The sequence below is a fragment of the Pristis pectinata genome, chromosome 2, assembly GCF_009764475.1.
Source record: "Pristis pectinata isolate sPriPec2 chromosome 2, sPriPec2.1.pri, whole genome shotgun sequence".
In the NCBI taxonomy this organism is placed as follows: domain Eukaryota; kingdom Metazoa; phylum Chordata; class Chondrichthyes; order Rhinopristiformes; family Pristidae; genus Pristis; species Pristis pectinata.
The window spans coordinates 107,909,716-107,929,366 of record NC_067406.1 but is presented as its reverse complement, the minus strand read 5'-3'; the positions used below and the strand labels follow the sequence as shown (position 1 = coordinate 107,929,366).

Here is a 19,651-nt window from a genome sequence, read left to right as displayed (position 1 = left end):
CAGTAAATTAATCCAATGTGAGTCTGAGATAATCTGGGTTGTGAGATTTGAGATGACATATCTCTAATTTAAAGGGATCCCTCCAAATTAAAACCCTCTTTATACACAAAGGTAATATTCCCTGCATTATTACCAGAGCTACATGCAAATTGACATATGGTCATTAAAATCAAAGAAATTAATGCAAAGCTGGTGTGCGTTTCAATTCATGGAGCATTGGTGCCAGCCCTGGGGTTAGAGGGAGCTTTTCCATTGGGATGGGCTTGAGAGGTTGGAGACTGCAGATTGACTTAAACTTAGTGGAGGAAGATGCAGAGGATTTTCATGAGGATATGTACAAACTAAGTGAATGGGTAAGGATGTGACAGATGAAATATAATTCACTTCGGTAGAAGAGGTAGAAAGATAGAGTTCTTTTTAAATGGTGAGATATTGAAAGTATTGTTGTTAAGAGGGACTTGGCTGTTCTTTTTCATTGAATCACTGAAGTTTAACATGCAGGTACGGTAAGCAGTTAGGAAGGGAAATGATCTGTGAGCCTTCACTGTGAGAGGATTTGAACAGAATACAATATATATTGCCTCTATTATATAGAGGCCAGCTACAACTGCATCTCTAATGTTGCATAAAGGTCTGATCTCCCTATTCAGGGAAAGGTATACTTGAGATACAGAGAATGCAACAGCTCTTTCCTCTAAGCTAGATTGTCTAGAATCAGGGGTCATGGTCACTAAGTAAAGGATCGGCCATTCAGGACTGAGGTGAGAATAAATTTCTTCACTTGGAAAGTAGTGAATGTTTGGAATTCACCACTCAAGATGAATGCTACTGAATACTGAATCAGTCAGAGATTGACAGCATTTTGGATTTTTAGTGAATCAAGTGATATGGGGTCTGTACAGGGAAGTGGCACTGAGCTGAAGGATTAGCCATGGTCTTAGTAAATGCTGGAGCAGGACAATGGGGAGTGAAGATAAATTCAACTAAATTGATTCCTTTGATTGAGGGGTCACTTTATGAGGAAAGATTGAGATTGTTCCCAAGTGCAATGCATCATAGATTAGGCCTATACTCTCTGGGATTTAGAAAGAGAGGTGATCTTACTTAAGCATATAAGATTCTGAAGGGGTATGGTAGGGTGTGAGAATGTTTAGGACTGAAACTAAGTGGTATATTAGGTTTAAGGGGCATCCATTTAAGTCTGAGAAGACTTTTATTGTCTCAGAGGTTGATGCATCTTTGCAATTCTAAACTCCATGGAGATATGGAACCTAAATCATTAAGAATAGTCAAAGGTAAGATAGATAAAATTTCAGAATACAGGGAAAACAAGAAAAGGTATAGGTACAAAAATTGTAGGTCAGTGGTTTTGAGAGGCCTTGACTGGGTAGATTCTGAGGGTTTGTTTCCCCGGGCTGCAGAGTCTAAAACTGAAGGGTACAATCTGAGGATAAGATGTCAGTCATTTACACTTGAAGTGAGGGGATTCTTTATTTTACACAGAGGTGATGAATCTTGGAAATCCTGTGCCCTATGGTGTCTGGGTGTTCAGTCATTGAGTGTATTTAAAGCTGAGATCAGTGGACGTTAGAACTCAAAGGAAATTGAGGATATTGGGTTTGGGCAGAAAAGTGGAGATGCTTCACAGATCACCTATGATCTTACTGAGTGGCAAATTGACTCAAAAATGACGTGAAAATAAAAATAACAAAAGTTAAAATGACAAGTTTTAAATATTTTGCATGGACGGAAATAATCTAACTTCTAAGATGATGTACAAGAAACTGTAATATGAACTCAATCTCAAATATGCTGTTAAATTTTGTTTCAAACTTCGATGGCAATCCATTGAAACACAAGCAGTTTATTCATCTCTATACCTGCATTTTCAAGTTGGCCTACCTGGACATGATGTCTCATATTCCTTACAATTGCAGCAAAGTGGTCCTTATTAGGAGATAGCCAAAGTAAAGGAAACAAAAGTAACATAGTAGTATGCAATCAAGGCATGTGGAAGCACACCAAAGAATACTCAGACATGATGTTCATAGTCTTAGCTGACCCAAAGACAAAGGCTAATTTGTTCACTTTAATTACATTTAATTTAACAGTTGTTGTAACTAAGATTGTGAAAAGCAAACTAATTGTTAACTTTCCATAAATAAAAGAGAAAAAGTAGTTGTTTTCTCTGACGTTGAGTAATCTTCTCTGTCAGGTTATGATAGCTTTTGGAAAGGATGTAAGCTTTTTATTATTTAATAATTTAGGGGATTGTAACAGTACTTCATACACTTCCATTCTCCATTATAGGTTGTAGCCACTGATCCAGTTCCAGTGAAACTTCACTATGATAAATCGCACGATCAAGTCTGGGTTCTTAGCTGGGGTGATATGGAGAAAACCACACCAACACTGCAGGTATGTCCATTTCTAGTAAGTGATTAGTTGTACACTATTAACAATAACTTTAGCAAAAATGTTACAAAATTATATTCTCTCAACTCAGAATTTCAGCAGCAAACTGAATGTCAGTCCATGGGAAACTGCAGACGACATTAATATACTGATTTGATTGTAGAGTGTTACGAAAATTACAATTTGCAGAAGGTATAGACAAAATTAATACAGACAAAATTAATGAATTGATGGCCAAAGCTCTACACTAACTACTTCAGAACCAAGAAATAATGTTTAGCCTAATATCTCAATGGCAAGCATGCCCTATGCCTTTTAGGTCTTTGGGGGAGAAAACACAGCATTAACATAGAAATGTTAATTCATCATCAAAGTCACATGTCTATTTACAATTAACAGCAGGAAACAATTATCATTCTACAAAACTGACATGAGCTCATGTCTCCCAGGTGTAGTTTCATCTCCAAAAATTACTACAGACCAAATGGAATCCCCCTTCAAAAAGCGCCTCCATTTGTGCTTGCTTCCACTTTATCCCTTTTTGCTGTATTTTTTTAACTTCTTTGTTATCTTTGGTGCCCTCACCCACCCTTCTTAGAACCTCTTAGCCATGGTTTGCTCTTCATTACTTGACCTTTGGAACAAAGAACAATACAGCACAGAAACAGGCCCTTTGGCCCACAGTGTCTGTGCTGAACATAATGCCAAAACCTTTCTCGTAAGGTTCTCCCTGCAGATAACCAGAGTATCACTGGGATTCTACTCTGTTATTTAAATTAGTGGGAAACAGTTACAGAGTCAAGTACAACGACTTTCATCAGACATATGTTGCTTCAGTTTTCTGACCTTTAATTGAAGGTGTTGGTTACTTTGGCATCAATAATGAGTTATTCTAATTTTTGCACATCATAAATGATCTGTTAGTGCAAAATGAAGATGAAAACCACTTAATAGCATTAAAAATTCTCAAGCATCAATGTTTGAATTAATCATGTATGACCTTCAAATAAAAATACTTCTATAGTTTTTAAAATACATCATCAGGAAACATTAGGGTCATTAATTCCATATAGTGAGGCTTTGCAATTTTATTGTAACAACAACAGAACAGAAAAAAAGTAAATGAAATATCAATCTTGCACTAACAGCAACAAATCATATTTCTTTCATGTTGAATAATAAATTAAGGAGGGATTACGGTTTGGCCTTCTGAATAACAAGGTCTCTTAAAAATCTACTTTTTCAATATTACCTCAAGTCCATTCTATCTTTTATGAAACATCCAAGCTCTGTAATAAATGACAGTAACTTTTGTGCCTTTCACAATTGACCATTTTAAAATTCTTCTTATGATTTCATTTGTGTCGAGTAAACTTCTATTTTGGTGACTTTTTCTCTTTAGGTAATTAATCAGGCCAGTGGGAGTGCAGCCCATCACACCATCCATACTCAACCAGTCGGCAAACAGTTTGATAGGGTGGATGATTTTTTCATTCCATCTACAACCCTCATCATTAATCATATCAGGTAGGTGTGTGGGTGTACAACCCACAACAGGATCAATTTCACTCACAGCTTGGACTTTCTGTGGGGGATGATATTAAAGACAACCAAAAGGTAGCAGTAACAACATTTTTACTGTAGAGAAGGCTATAATGATTCTTTTATTTTCACATCACATTGTTCTTCAGCGATCTAAAATTGTTTGAAATATTAAGAGATTTATTTTATTCAGTCTTCAGTGTGATAGCAAAGAGGAACGTCTGATATCAATATCCACTATCTAAACAAGGAGGAAAAAAAAAGGGTGGATTTGTAATTTTTTAATGTGAGTTGCAGGAGATTTAAAACCTTTTTCTCTGGATTCTATTTATCCACTCGGAGATGAAAATGGATAAATGTTCTCAGATCCAAGCAGATTGATACACTGAGTTAGTCATAGTTTTCAGGATAACAGTGACGTACAATGGTCGGTAACAGTATACATCAATGTGCATGCTGTTTGTGTACCGTTTAAATCCTTAGTCAGTCATAAAACTGAAAATGCATCTGATTTACACAGTAGACTCTATGGGCACCAGGCAATAGGAGAAAAATAGGATTGGCAGTTTTTAAACGTAATAATTACTCCAACCAAATTGGAGTCCTATTACAGAGACGACAGAAGACAGCCACGATTGTGGATGCTGACATGTTAAGTGTGGTGTCTTTCAGAACACAAGTCCATTCAAGCCCTGTGTGCCGTTCCTGCTATTAAATAAAATCATGGCTGATCTTTTAACCCAGTGCCACTTCCTTACACTTACCTCTTAGTTTCCTTTTTCTCCAAAAGCTTTTTTCCTGTGTCTTGAATGTGCTCAGTGACTGAGTCTCTGTAACTCTCTTGGTTAGTGAATTCCAAAGATTCACCACCCTCTGGGTGAAGAGTGGCTGACACCTTCTTTTGAGACACTCCAGCCTGGGCAAATTCAACTCTACATCCACCCTTTTAAGCCTTTTAAGAATCTTGTACATTTCAACTGTAGTGTGAATTAAGCTTTCTTACTTGACATTACAGGGGTGACATTATAAGAAGGAAAATCGGGAGGTAATTTGAGATCTACTCAAGGTACCCGGGCAGGGCAAATAATAATCAGAATCAGATAGCTGCATCAGTTTGTTTTTCTGAAGAGTGAAACATTAATGGTCACCTTCTTCTGGGTGCTAGAGAAGGGAAAAGCAAACTGTCACAACGTAACTGGGACAACATACATTGTTGATTGCTTTTTGAAGCTCAGTTGAAAATTTACATGCACTTCATGTTGTCATGGCTAAATATGTAGCTCCTTAATTGTGACTGAAAATAAAAGGGAATAATTTCTTCTGTAATAAATTGTATGGAATTCATATGGTGAATTTGAAAAGATGCTTGCATGTCATGTAAAATGTACACAGAATAATGCTAATGTTTCAGGATAATTAAAATCACAAACTTAGCTGTCAAACTGCTCATACTTGCACCTGGTACAACATATAATAAGTGAGCGTTTAACTAAAATGAGTACAATGCAACCTTTTTGATGAAAATAGATTAAGCTATTACTGCAGTTTCAGTTTCTTTCTTTCAGATATAATGCATGAAAATGTAAGAAAAATCATGATTTTGTCTTATAATTGGTTTGAATAAGCAGAAATTTTGATTGCAGCTGGTAAAAGTTGTGGTTCAGTTAAAATCAATAGCAAAAGCAATTCCTGGGTAATTAACTATCTACAGTGGTTAATACTTTTGACAATCATTGAATAAGTAGATTGCATGGGTTTTTCAGTTCGATTACTGCCAAGCTTTAGAAGCAACACCCATCTCTCTAATCAGAGTTAAAAGATTGGGGTTGTGCAATTGAATTCTGCATTGGCTGTTATTTTGGTGTATGGTGATGATTTGGCTCGGTGGGTGGGAGTTTTAGAGCAGTGATAAGTTTGTGAACGTGTGGTGGTACTTTCCAGTCCTACCCCGAGCTGAGAGTTGAGTGTCGCAAGTCTGTTTCAATGAACAGCGTCTGAAGTCATAGGCAGGAGATGGGATTTGATGATGAATTGATTGACCTTGACCATACGTGTGAAGTCGTTCAACCAATTTTTTTTATTCATTTATGGAATGCATGTATTGTTCTCAAGACCAGTGTTTATTGTCCATTCCCAATTGCTCATGTGAGCCACCTACCTAAAGCATTGCAATTCTTCAGGAAAAGATACTCCCACAGTCCAGATGGGTAGGGAGCTTTAAGGTCTAGATGAAGGACTGGCAATATATTTCCAAGTCAGAATGGTGTGTAACTTGAAGGGAACCTACAGGCAGCTGGTGGTCCCTTGTGCCTGTTACCAATGATTGTCATAGTGATGGAGCTTATGGGTTTGAGAGCTGCTACCAGAGGAGCCTTAACTGCAGTGCATTTTGTCAATGGGTTAGACCCAGAGTCACAGTGCAACTGTGATGGAGGGAGTGATTGTGCAGAGTGGTAAATGGGGTCCAATTAAGCAGGATGTCCTGTGCTGGTGATGTTGAGCTTGATGAGTATTATTTAAACTACACACCCTTTAAAATGTGTGGACTCAAAATACTGAACTGGTTCTGGCAACTATGGATTTGAATTTAGGCAGAAGAAAAGGATACTGCAGCACAACATTCGAGTTATTGGACAGGCATCCAGAAACTTGGAATACTGATTCAAAGATATTATTTTGAATCTCAGGATGGCAGCTGGGGAATTTAAATACATGTAATTAAGTAAATCTGGATTGAAAAATTAGTATCAGAAACTTTAACCATGAAACTATCGTAGTGTCATAAAAACTCAGCTGTTCACTGAGTCTGTCCTGTATATGACTTCCACCCAAATGAAGTCGATGACTCTTAACTGCTCTCTGAAATAGGCTCGTAAGCCACTTATCCAATTAGATATAGACAATAAATGTTAGCTTTTTCAGCAATATACAAATCCTATGAATGAATAATTTTTGAAAATACAATTAATAGTGCGATTAATGCTGACTGGATGCTGAAATAAGATTGCATGATGAATTTTATGTGTGCCTACAAGGGGTCTTATAGGTGATGTTTAATGAAGCTCCCTTTTACCAGCCTGTCTAATTTAACACCCTTCAAAAATATAAAATCAAACTTGACAGTAGCAACTTGAAATGTCAGAGTTATTCAGCATTTTCATTCAAGGTGAGTGCATGTCAAAGAATCAATCCTACAGTGTCGAGCCCAGCCTCTGATCTCAAAGGGAGTGTAGTCCAAAGAGAATGTAAAGTGCTATCCACCATCTGCACTGTGTACTTCATTCTAATGCTGTCTATAGATCTTTTTAACTGCAACCCTTGCCCATAAAAACCTATGAAACACTGTGCCTGCATTTGGACATATTAGCCATCTGGACAGTAAAATTGCTCTCTGTGAATTTTGGAGAACAAGCTCACAGGAAATCAACTTCCTTTTTTTGGTCAAGGAAGTGGAGCTGCTGATTTACTCTGAGGCTTTTGCACACTGCATACAGACACCAAATTCACCCCTAATGATCACTATGGGCTCTGCCTTTCTATAGCAGCATTGCCCAGAGTTAATTAGCCTGAGTTGTGAGGATTAAACCTTTCATTCTCCTTCAAAACGTGATGCTGTTTTGACTATTGATGGCTTTCATATCATACCTAACTTACTTTAGTCTTGGAAAATGTTAAACATGTCATTAGTTTTCTACCATGGCCAGATAAACCTTATCTCAAAAAGCAAATACAATGTATATTTGTCCAACATTTCCCTCTAATATATTAAAATATCCTAAGGGACATAGGACTATTGATAAACCAACTTTTCTATGGTTACATTTTCCCCAGGATGTGGTCGCAAAATCCTAAACTTAGAGTCTGTTATGTGACACCATATAGAGAATGAAAAGGAATGGCACAGGAAGAGGCCATTGGAGTCAGCACCAGCTCTCTGTAAAAGGAATGCATCCTGTCCCATTTCACTTCCCTTTCTCTGTGGCTCTGCAGTTATTTTCATTTAAGTCCTGATCCCTTTCCCTTTTGACTGAATCTTCCTCCACTGTCCCATTAGGAAATTAGGAACAGCCCTATTGCATTTCATCTTATCCTTTGCTGCTCTAAGGAGAAAAGTACATCTTCTCCTGCCTTTCCCCAGAACCTAAGACTCATCCCCAGAACCATTCCAAGAAAACCTTGTGTGCATCTTCTTCATATATTTTCTAAAGTGCAGTAACCAGGGTCACAGTGTCGTAGAGTTATACAACATGGAAGTAGATCATTCGACCAATCATGTTCATACCAGCCATGCCAGGAAACGCATGAGAAGCTGATAGAGTCAAGTACTCTCAGGTACTCTGGCTGTCAAAATTCTTCCTCAAATCCCTTCAAAATCTTATACCCCTTACCTTAAAGCCATATCCTTTGATTATAGACACCCATGCTTCCTATGTGATGTGGATACCCCAAAGTTGCAGGCAGTTGTATTGGATTATTTTTCCCCATTGGGCTTCTGGTGGAGTCCAGCGAGAGAGTATGAACATAATAAAAGCTGGCCACGGCTTATCAATTATGTATACAGTAAATATCATGTGGCTTTTATTGATGTAGCCAAGTATTCAATTTTACAAGCTAGGCTGTGAATTAGATCAAATAAAAAATTGAAATAAATGAAAATCAATGGTAAGTATTTTGTTCCAAATCTTTGGTTGGACATGTGGATGAATGTGGAAGTGTAAAATAGCCACAACAAAATTGGATACCAGGAAGAATATTTCACCCCTGTATATCCGTCACTTTCTATTGTCTCACTATCCCAAATATTATTAACTGGATAGATAACAGTGATAAGGAGATTAGTGTTACACATAAGGATAGAAAAATAGGGGGCTATGTGGGAGGGAAGGGTTAGATAGATCTTAGAGCAGGATAAAACGTCAGCACAACATTGTGGGCCGAAGGGCCTGTACTGTGCCGTAGTGTTCTATGTTCTATGTTCCAATGCTAACTTTCCAAGACACCATTGTTATTACAGATATTTAGAGCTTGAGGCAGATGAAGAAGAATTTTACAAAAAATGGCCTGAATATTGTGATCCTGATTGGACAGTAGAATTGTGGAAATGTAATAGTGTCGAAGAAGGCCCTCTCTGGCTCACCAAGCCACACTGGCCCTCTGCTGAAGCAAGATGTTCAATCCCATTCCCTAGCTTTAACCCTGTAGACTTCCAATTCTTTCCTTCTCAAGTAGCTACCCAATTCCCCTTTGAAAGCACCAGTTGAATCTGCTTCCAGCACTCAGTCAGGAAGTGTATTGCACGATTCACCATGAAAAGGTTTTTCCTTATGTCATCCTGTCTCTGTTATCAGTCACTTTAAGAGCTTCTGGCAACTGATGCATTTGTGAGAGATGGAACTTAACGATCATGACCACAGAGTAAGGTTATTAAACTTTTCCCAGCACTGCGCCCTGCTCTTGGCTTGACGCTTCATTTGATCTGGACCGTTGTCTCCTCCCACTGATCCTTCATTGTGTGACCTGAAACACCTCCTGGTCTACTGATGATAAAGAATCTCCCCTCTTCACCACTAAACAAGGTCTCTGGTTATTGCATGGGAAAATCAGAGTGCCCATTCCCATTAATGTTGTCTGCTGTATTCAATAGGTAATTATTAAGTAAAGAACTGCATCATCATGCCCTTAAGCGAAGTTTAATGTTGTCTATCAGTGGGGTAATATTATTGTGCAGGCTGTGTTGACAGAAGCTTCCAGATGTCCACATTCCACAGTACAAATGAGGACTCCAGAGGTTGTCTAATTTACATTATAGTATTCAGGTACGCTGATAACCTTACCATATTCTCAATGTAAAATCTGGGCCAACAGCTTCGAATCTCCAAATCTTACTTATTCCAGGTAAGGCTATTATAAGCTAGCCTTCAGAAATGTAAATCCTAATTAAAAATACATTCACTAAGCTTTCCTCTTCTCATAATATCAGGATCAGCTCTCTTTTTGGTATCCACCTGAAACAGAACACAGTAAGGAGCTATTATGTGCCAATCTAAGTGGTCAGTCACGACCTGCACCCTGGAATCCCACCTAGTTCAGGAATCAGACTTGGACCTGAATTTACAATAATGGGCATTTTCAAGTCACCTCAACCTCAGAGAGATCTTGCTTACCCCACCCAAACCAAGATAATCAGGATTTGGTGTAGATTCAAACCCTCACTAAAGCAAAAAGGGAAGCCTCCATTGCTAGCCTGTGTTCTTAAATATGAGAAAGACTTGGTTGTTCATTGTTTGTCTTATACACCACAAACTTGACCTATATTGTGACTTCATTTCATTTAAGGAAAAGAAATGACCAAACATTTCTTTTCCATTTGATTCAAAATGACTAAATTCATAAGGAAATTTACGAGTGCATTCAACTACTAATATTACAGGAGGGGATTAATAAACTTATTGCAAGGGCAAATAATTAACTAATGAAGTTCAGCACAGATTAAATCAAGGTAGGTAAGAAGAATTGAGAGGTCCCTTATTATTTGGAAAGTGCAAGACCAGTTGGAGTAGGGGATCAGAGGATCTTGGCATACAATATACTAGTAAGTTGTGAGAGCACGGGTATTTAAAAAAAAGGTAAACGAAGTACTTGAGTTTGTTTCTAGAGGGATGGCATTAAAAGCGGGGAAGTTATTTTAAACCTGTATTGGACTTTGAGAGTGCTGTATATATTTCTAGTTGCCATATTATAAAAAGGACAGAGAAGCCCTCTGAACTTACTTCATTGGCTGTGAAATTTAACATGTCCTAAAATCACATAAGGTTCTGTAAATATGCAAGACTTTACAATTTCCTTCCATATTTGTTTATATTCTTAATAAACAGTTGATTGTTTACCTACCATTGATTCAGCATTTTGCCTTAATTGTCAGCAGTAATTAGTCTGGGTCTTGCACTGAAATCTGTCAATTTACCATCTGTGCAAACTAAGTGTTTCTCAGGCGACAACATGGTGGTTATAAAGTAAAGTATAAACATCTTGCCTAGGGCAAGAGGGTGTCCCAGATTTTTTGTTTAAAAAGATAAAGTATGCAATTGCAGGACAATGGTGCTATAAAACTAATTTTAAAAAGAAACACTAAATTGGTAATAAAAAAATGGGAGGAATTAGCTTCAACTGTGCTACAACACTGATTGTGGATTAAACAGGGGGATGAGTTGTTACTGCCCATCTGTTCTCCATTTTCACAAAATGGTCTCCAAACTTATAATTCCTGTGAGCACTGAGCAGAACTGCTTTCCTCTGACATCCAGACCTCCACTGCCATGAGAAATCAACCGGAGCTCCAGCAAGTGTATGGGTTATTTGCATATGATGTAGGATGTGAGTATGCGTTTCTGTGTTTTCAGGACAAAATAATTTGCTTCTCAAAATAAACACTTCATTTTTACAGAAGGCGAGTTGAGACTGGTAGTTAAAACATTAGCCCAGAATTTGTGCTGGTAGCAATGGTGAACTTGTCTATATTTGCCTTCATTAGCGCATGAAACTGAGAGCAGCATAACAATTTCAATGCCGTTGTGGTTTTACTCAAACTCAAAATGGCTTTCAGTAATTTGTGTTGTTCCACAAAATGAATTATTTGCAACCTTCCCCTTTGCAATTGAGAGAAATCACTTGAGGTTATGTGAATTAAAGATACTTAGGTGCTTCTCCTACTGTAGAATGATATAAAGATTGTGTGCTTTGTGACAGAAGGTCTAATAAAATGTTTTAATGATGTACAAAGTCATAACTATTATTTAACTAATTAACACCATAAAAATCATGTTATTTGTGGTTTGCAATTTCTCTCATATTTCAAAATATAAGGTACTTTAAAATAATTTAGAAAACAAGTTTATTTATGGTATTTCAGCTTTTTTAATCAAATGAGTATAGTTCAACCTTTATTTAACAGTCTGTAAAACATATATTTGTTAAGTCAAAATTATGATTTTTTTTCTGCCTGTTTTACTGTGATAAATCTTAAATGTGACTGGCAGCTAAGCCAGTTTGATGTTGATGATATACTGGGCACCAGAAATCCCTTTGAGCTGAAGCCTAACATCAGCAGCAGAAGTTGAAAAAGGGGAAGCTGTCACCACAAAGATCACTAAGTGTTCATGGAGATGTGTCTTCTTTCTCAGTGGTGGGCACTGTTGCTTTCATATTGACCTTAAATTCCCAGCCATTACCATGTCATACAAGGTACTTGTTGTAACCTATGTACAATAGCTACCTGAAAAAAAATACAGAAAACAAAACAAAGTCCGTCTTGGTCTAAAACAACTTTGAGAGAAAAGTAAAATTTTGTCCGCAGATTTAGAATTTGTGTGACTAATTTCACTTTGTCTATCATCATATTAAGTTACTCTTTTAATATTTGCAAGTGGGGTGATGGGTGATTGTTTTCATTAGGGAAGAATACATTTAAAGGAAGATTTAATGATTGGCTCAGAATTATGAGGGGTTTTGATAGCATAAGGAACAATTGCTTCCAACAGCACAAAGGTCAATAACAAACAGGCAGAAGTTTTTATGTAAGGAACAAATGTGAGAAAATGTTTTTTTATAGTGCAGAAAGTTGTTATGATCTGGAATGCACAGTCTAAAAAAGGTGGTAGAGGATTCAATAATAACTATCAAAAGAAAATTAGTTAAATACTTAAAGGAGCAGGATATGGGGATGAATTTTGTGGTATTCTTCTGTGACATGTTATTTGGTCTTCCCTCTACTAATACTGTTTCAACCAGAGAATACTTGAGAATAATTCTTCATGTGATTTAGTTACTAGGTTTTCAAACAATCAACCTTACTAATCTTGGCAAACAGTCTTAATTCGCCCTCTGGTATTTGACATTTCCACCCTGGGAAAACGACTCAGTCTATCTACCCTATCTATGCCTCTCATAATTACTTACTTCTATAAGGTCACCTCTCAGCCTCCAAAGATCCAGAGAAAACATTCCAAGTTTGTCCACCTCTCCTTATAGCTGATATTCCCTAATCTGAGCAACAACCTGGTGAACCTCTTCGGCACACTGTCCAAAGACTCCACATCCTTCTTGTAATGCAGTGACCAGAACTGCACACAATATTCCAAATGTGGCCCAACCAAAGTTTTATACAGCTGCAACATGACTTCCTGATTTTTATACTCAGTGCCCTGATCGATGAAAGTAATCATGCAATAAGCCTTCTTTACCACCCCATCCACTTGTGTTGCTACTTTCAGGGACCTATGGACTTGCACCCCAAGTTCCCTCTGTACATCAATGCTCCTGCCATTTACTGTATACTCTCTTCTTGTATTTGACCTCCCGAAATGCAACACCTCAGTGTTTCGACTAAAAAGTCAACATTCCCTCCCCTCCACAGATGCTGCTCATCCTCAGGAAGATTGTTTGTTACACCTCACACTTGTGCCGATTAAACTTCCTCTGCCATGTCTCCACCCAAATTTCCAACTGACCTATATCCTGCAGTATCATTTGAAAACCTTCCTTGCTAATCACAGCTCCACCAATTTTCAAGTCATCTGCAAGCTTACTGATCAGAACACACACATTTTTATCCATATCATTAATATATGTTACAAACAATGGAGGTCCCCGTACTGATCCTTGAGGAACTCTACCGATCACAGACTTCCAGTCAGAAAAACACCCTCCACCACTACCCTTTGTCTTCAATGGCCGAGCCAATTTTGAATCCAATCAACCAAATCACTGTGGATTCTATGTGCCTTAATCTTTTGGATCAACCTACCATGAGGGATCTTGTCAAGCACTTTACTATAGACCATGTAGATAACAACCACTGCCCTACTCTTCATCGCCTCCTCAGAAAACTCAATCAGGTTCATAAGCTGCACAAAGCCATGCTGACTATCCCAAGTAAGTCCATGCTTTCCCAAATGTGAATAAATCCTATCCCTAAGAATTTTCTCCAATAATTTCCCAACTACTGACATAAGGCTCATCAGCCTATAATTTGCTAGAGAATCCTTATTGCCCTTCGTAAACAAAGAAACAACACTGGCTATTCTTGAGTTCTCTGGGACCTTGCCTGTGGCTTGAGAACAAAGTTCTCTGTCAAGGCCCCAGCAATCTCCACTCTTGCCTCTTTCAATAACTTGGGATAGATCCCATCAGACTCTGGGGACTTATCCACCTTAATTTTCTTCATGAGCCCCTTCCTGATATCAACATGCTCTAGAATATCAGTATATCCCTCCCTGATCTCATTATCCTCCATGTCCTTCTCCTTCATGAATAATGATGTGAAATAATCATTTAGTACCTCTTTCTCTTCCTCTGGCTCTAGGCTTAAATTCCCTCCTTTGTCCTTGAGTGGTCCTACCCTTTCCCTAGCTACCCACTTGCTTTTAATGCATGTAGAAAATGCTTTGGGATTTTCCTTAATCCTACTCACCAAGGACATTTCATGACCCCTTTTAGCCCTCCTGATTTCTTTTTTAATTTCTTTCCTGTTTTCTTTATATTCCTGTCTGATTTCAGCTTCCTAAACCTTACATATGCTTCCTTTTCCCTTTTGACTAAATTTACAACATCTCTCATCATCCAAGGTTCCTGAACCTTGCCATCCTTGTCTTTCTTTCTCACAGGAACATGTTGGTCTTGAACTCTGACCAGCTGGCCTTTAAATGATTCCCTCATATCAGATGTGGACTTACCCAATAACTGCCACTGCAAATCCACTCTCCCAATTCCTGCCTAGTACTGTTGTAATCAGCCCTCCTCCAATTTAGCACTTTCCCGAGGAGTCCAGTCCTATCTTTATCCACAACTATCTGAAAATGCACAGAGTTATTAGCAAAATGCTCTCCCACTGAAACTCTGATCACCTGGCCAGGCTCATTTCCCAATACAAGTTCTAGTATGGCTGCTTCCCTGGTATCTACATACTGTTTCAAGAAACTCTCCTGGATGCACCTAACAAATTCTGCTCCATCTAAGCTTTTGGCACTAGGAAGTCACATTCAATTTTAGGACACTTGAAGTCACCCACTCCAACAATCCTGTTATTTTTACATCTTTCCATGATCTACCCACATATCCATTCCTCTGTCTCTTGCTGGCTGTTGGGAGACCTATAGAATAACCCCATCATAGTGGTTACACCTTTCTTATTTCTGAGTTCTATCCATATTGCCTCACTGAATGAGCCCTCCAAGGTGTCCTCTCTGTGCAGCTGTGACATTTTCCCTGATTAGTATAACTCGCTCATCCTCCTTACATCCCTTTCCTTTGTGTCTGAAACATCTAAAGCCTGGAAAGTTGTCCTGCCAGTCCTGCCCCTCTCTCAACTGAGTCTTTGTAATGGCCACAATTCTGTAGTTCCATGTACTAATCCAGGCTCTAAATTCATCTGCCTAACCTGTAATATTCTTTGCATTGAAAAAAATCTACTTCAGTTCACCAGTCCCACCATGTTCATTAATGTGGCCCTGCCTATCCTTCCTTTCAGACTTACTTGACCTAACCTCTACCTTTCCCTGACTCCCCCCACTTGCTGACATACTGCTCTGGTTCCCATCCCTCAGACATCCAGTTTAAACCCTCCTGAGTAACACCAGCAAACCTCCCTGTGAGGATATTGATTCTCCTCCAGTTTAGGTGCAACTTGTCCTTTTTATCAGAATCAGGTTTATTATCACTGACTTATACGTCATGAAATTTGTTGTTTTGCGGCAGCAGTACAGTGCAAAAACATAAAATTATTATAAATTACAAAATGAATAAATAGTGCCACAAAAAGAATAACAAAGCAGTGTTCATGGGTTCATGGACTGTTCAGAAATCTGATGGTAGAGGGGAAGAAGCTGTTCCTAAATCGTTGAGTGTGGGTCTTCAGGCTCCTGTACCTCCTCCCCGATGGTAGTAACGAGAAGAGGACATGTCGCGGATGGTGAGCTCCTTAGTGATGGATGCTGCCTTCTTGAGGCACTGCTTCTTGAAGATGTCTTTGATCGTGGGGAGGGTTGTGCCCGTGATGGAGCTGGCTGAGCCTACAACCCTCTGCAGCCTCTTGCAATCCTGTGCATTGGAGCCTCCATACCAGGCAGTGACGCAACCAGTCAGAATGTTCTCCACTGTACATCTATAGAAATTTGAAAGAGTCCCACCTGCTCTGGAAGAGATCCAGGTACCTGATGCCCACCCCCTGCACCAGCTACTTAGCCACACATTCAACTGTACTATCTTCCTATTTCTTTCCTCACTAGCATGTGGCACAGGAAGTAATCCCAAGATAACAACCCTAAAGGTCCTGTTTTTTAACTTTCTACCTAACTCCCTAACCTCATCTCTTTTCCTGCCTGTGTCATTGATCCCAATATGGACCACAACTTCTGGCTGCTCACCCTCCCCTTTCAGAATGTCCTGTGCCCACTCAGAGACATCCTTGACAGTGGCACCAGCGAGGCAAAACACCATCCTGGAATCATGCTTTCAGCAACAGAAACGCCCATCTATACACCTAACTATTGAGCTACCTCATCACCAGTGCTCATCTAGTGTTTGACTTTCCCTGCTGCACAACAGAGCCAGTTGTGGCATTGTTCTGGCTGCTGCTGTTATCTTCCCTGAGATCAGCATCCACTTGTTTGAGAGGGGGACAGCCACAGGAGACTCCTGCACTACTTCCCTACCCCTCCTGGTGACCCATCTATCTGGCTGAACCTGCACTTCCCTGAAACTCCTATCTATAACACTCTCAGCCTTCTGCCTGCTCCTCAGTGAGTCCAATTGCTGCTCCAACCGATCCATGTGGTCTGAGAGGACCTGCAGCTGGACACACTTCCTGCAGACACAGTCGTCAGGAACACTTGACCACCCCCTGATTTCCCACATCTCACAGGAGGAGCATACCACTCCACTGACTGCCATTTCTGCCCCTTTAATAACTGAAGTAAAGGAAATTCTTACCTTGCCTCACCTTACTGCTGTTCGTCCTCCTCTCCAAAGCCTGTTGTTCATCAAAGGCCACACTTGAGTTCACAGCAGCACTATGACCTCAACTTAGCCTTTCTCAAAATGGCTGCTCCAAAATGGCTGCACTGGTAAAGACCACCCCCCCTTCTATTCGTTACTAGCCTTTTGGTTGGTGTATTCAATTAGATTGTCTTTTGTGATCGTAAAAAAAAAGGAGGATATACACCCTAACAGAAGAAAGTTTAGAAGATATGATAGAAAAAAAAGCATGAAAGATGGAAAGCGATAAACATCTGCTTTCACGTCCCCTGGATTTGGTAAAAATGGTAGTTTTGTGCCTCGAAAATCATCCCTATCTGGTATTGCTAATTTGGTGAATTTCGGAGACTAAGTACTGAGATGCCCACATAGTGCATTCAGTGCTACTGATCATGGATGAAGCATTAATGTTATTTGGTAGTATAAAAGTTGCAATGCCTTTAAGGTACATTTTCTTAGTCCTTCAGTGCTACTTGCACATGTCAGAAAATCTCAAATACCCTGCCTGTGTTCCAAATAGCTCATCACAGTCATATGGAACGTTGACAGAGTGAAAAGGTTAATCATGTTTCCATTGGCAAGTAGGATGGTGAACAGAGGGCATAGATTTAAGATAACTCATAAAAGAAGAGAGGAGCAAGGAATGGAAATCTGTTGTGCAGTTTATGCTCTGGAATCTGTTACCTGAAAGGGTAGCAGAAACAAATACAATAGTAGGTTGAAAAATTGGATTGGATAAATACTTGAAGAGAAAAATTGTAAAGGACTTTGGGGAAAGAACAGGAGAATTGGACCAGCTGAACATCCCTTTGACAGAACTAGCAAGGCATAATCACTCAACTTTCCTCCCACTGTGCAGGGAGGAATTTTGATTCTGCATGTTGCCTGCAGGCTGGCACTCAGAAATTCTGTCTTTCCACATACCTTCAAAATGTTTTTACTTCTAATGTTTCCATTGACTGCGCATTTCCAGGTATGTTATCCTTCAGTTAATTACACTGCAATATATTACATGTGACAAAATAGTTCCTTTAATGTTTTCACATTCAAGATCCTGCGTATTTTGTTATCTTCTACTTATAGCAACACAGAAGGAGGTCATTCAGTCATTTGTGTCCCATGCCAATCCCAGTCATCCCATTCTTCCTCACTTTATTTCCCTGCACCACGGCCCATTATTCTCTGTCATGTACACCCACCTACTCTCCTGTTTTTTGGCATAAAAATAAACTTAGGGGTAAATCACCATTGTCAATTAAGCTATCAGCATATTTTTGAGATGTGGGAAGAAACCAAAGCATTGTAGGTCAACCCCTAGATTAACATTAAAATTATCTAAAGCATTCAAGAAGAATAGCCAAGTAAGGACTCGTTTCATACCAAGCATGATGAGAGCTTTAACAGAAAATAATTTTTTTTCCGGATTTGCACCACTTTTCAGTAAACTAATGGTCTGCTTAATATGAATCGATAAATAGTAGAGTTTTACAGAGGCACTGAAGAGGGAATAGTACAGCTGCAGTTATTTAGAAGCATGAGTTTGTGGTACACTATTGATTTCTAGTTTTAACCCAGTACATGATTATTTTTGGACGCTGAAAACTATAATATTTATGGGAAACAAGAAATGACCCTAGCTAAGGCTGCTGGATTCTATGCAGCATTAACTGAAACATTGGTCATTAATTGTCATCAGAACCAGGTGGATTTTAAACTGGAATATTCTCCCAATTCGCTGTTTAAGCATCACCATGATAATGAGAGTTTTGAAAAGAAGTCAGAATTTTCAACACCAAAGTTGACCTTGTCAATCATGCGCTGCACAATAGTTACAAATTCTCATTTGCAATCTTTTACTGCAGTAGGAAGATGATGGTTTCCCAAGAAACAGATAAACATGTGACCTCTGCTGAAATATCAAATGCCATTTGGTGATCCCATAGATTCAAACGGAGCCAGCCTTGAACAAATGCCACTTGGAGAGTTGATACTGTGGAATCTAAAGCAGCACACACAAAATGCTAGAGGAACACAGCATTAATGAAGGGTCTCGGCCCGAAATATCAACTGTTCATTTCCCTCCATCGATGCTGCCTGACCCTCTGAGTTCCTCCAGCATTTTGTGTGTGTTGCTCCAGATTTCCAGCATCTGCAGTCTCTCTTGTGTCTCCACTGTGACCCCTGAACTCACTTCGAACAGTGCTCCTCACTGGAAGCATTGGGTTAATTCTATAATGCACAGAAACAAACATCAATGATAATTTAGAAAAGGTTTTAGTTTTTTCTGTGAAAATATCTTTGTTAATTTTCTTTCTTTTTCATGGAGTACAAAGCAATTAAAGGAAATGATTTAATTCTGACTCAGTTTGGTACTGTAAACCTCCTTCCAAGGTTAGTCTTGAATATCTTTTACATTAAAAATGTAATGGACATGCATTCAATTAGATTGTCTTTTGTGATCGTAAAAAAGAGGAGGATATACACCCTAACAGAAGAAAGTTTAGAAGATATGATTTTTAAAAAGCATGAAAGAAGGAAAGGGATAAACATCAGCTTTCATGTCCCCTGGATTTGCCACATGATAAATTGATTCCTTTGATAAGTAGTCAATATTGTCATGCAAAACACAGGAAAGCCCCACAACCTCAAAATATAAGTAACTCAT

General features: G+C 38.9%; 1 protein-coding gene across 3 annotated transcripts in view; it reads left to right on the top strand.

Moving 5' to 3' along the window:
* The window catches only part of fstl5 (follistatin-like 5), a 576,645-nt gene that overhangs the window by 542,248 nt on the left and 14,746 nt on the right, over positions 1-19,651 (top strand). For all 3 annotated transcript variants that reach the window (XM_052010319.1, XM_052010317.1, XM_052010320.1), the window contains 2 exons: positions 2,311-2,418; positions 3,818-3,942. In XM_052010319.1, the coding sequence (XP_051866279.1) occupies positions 2,311-2,418; positions 3,818-3,942 (233 nt within the window). The remainder of the gene's footprint in view (positions 1-2,310; positions 2,419-3,817; positions 3,943-19,651) is intronic.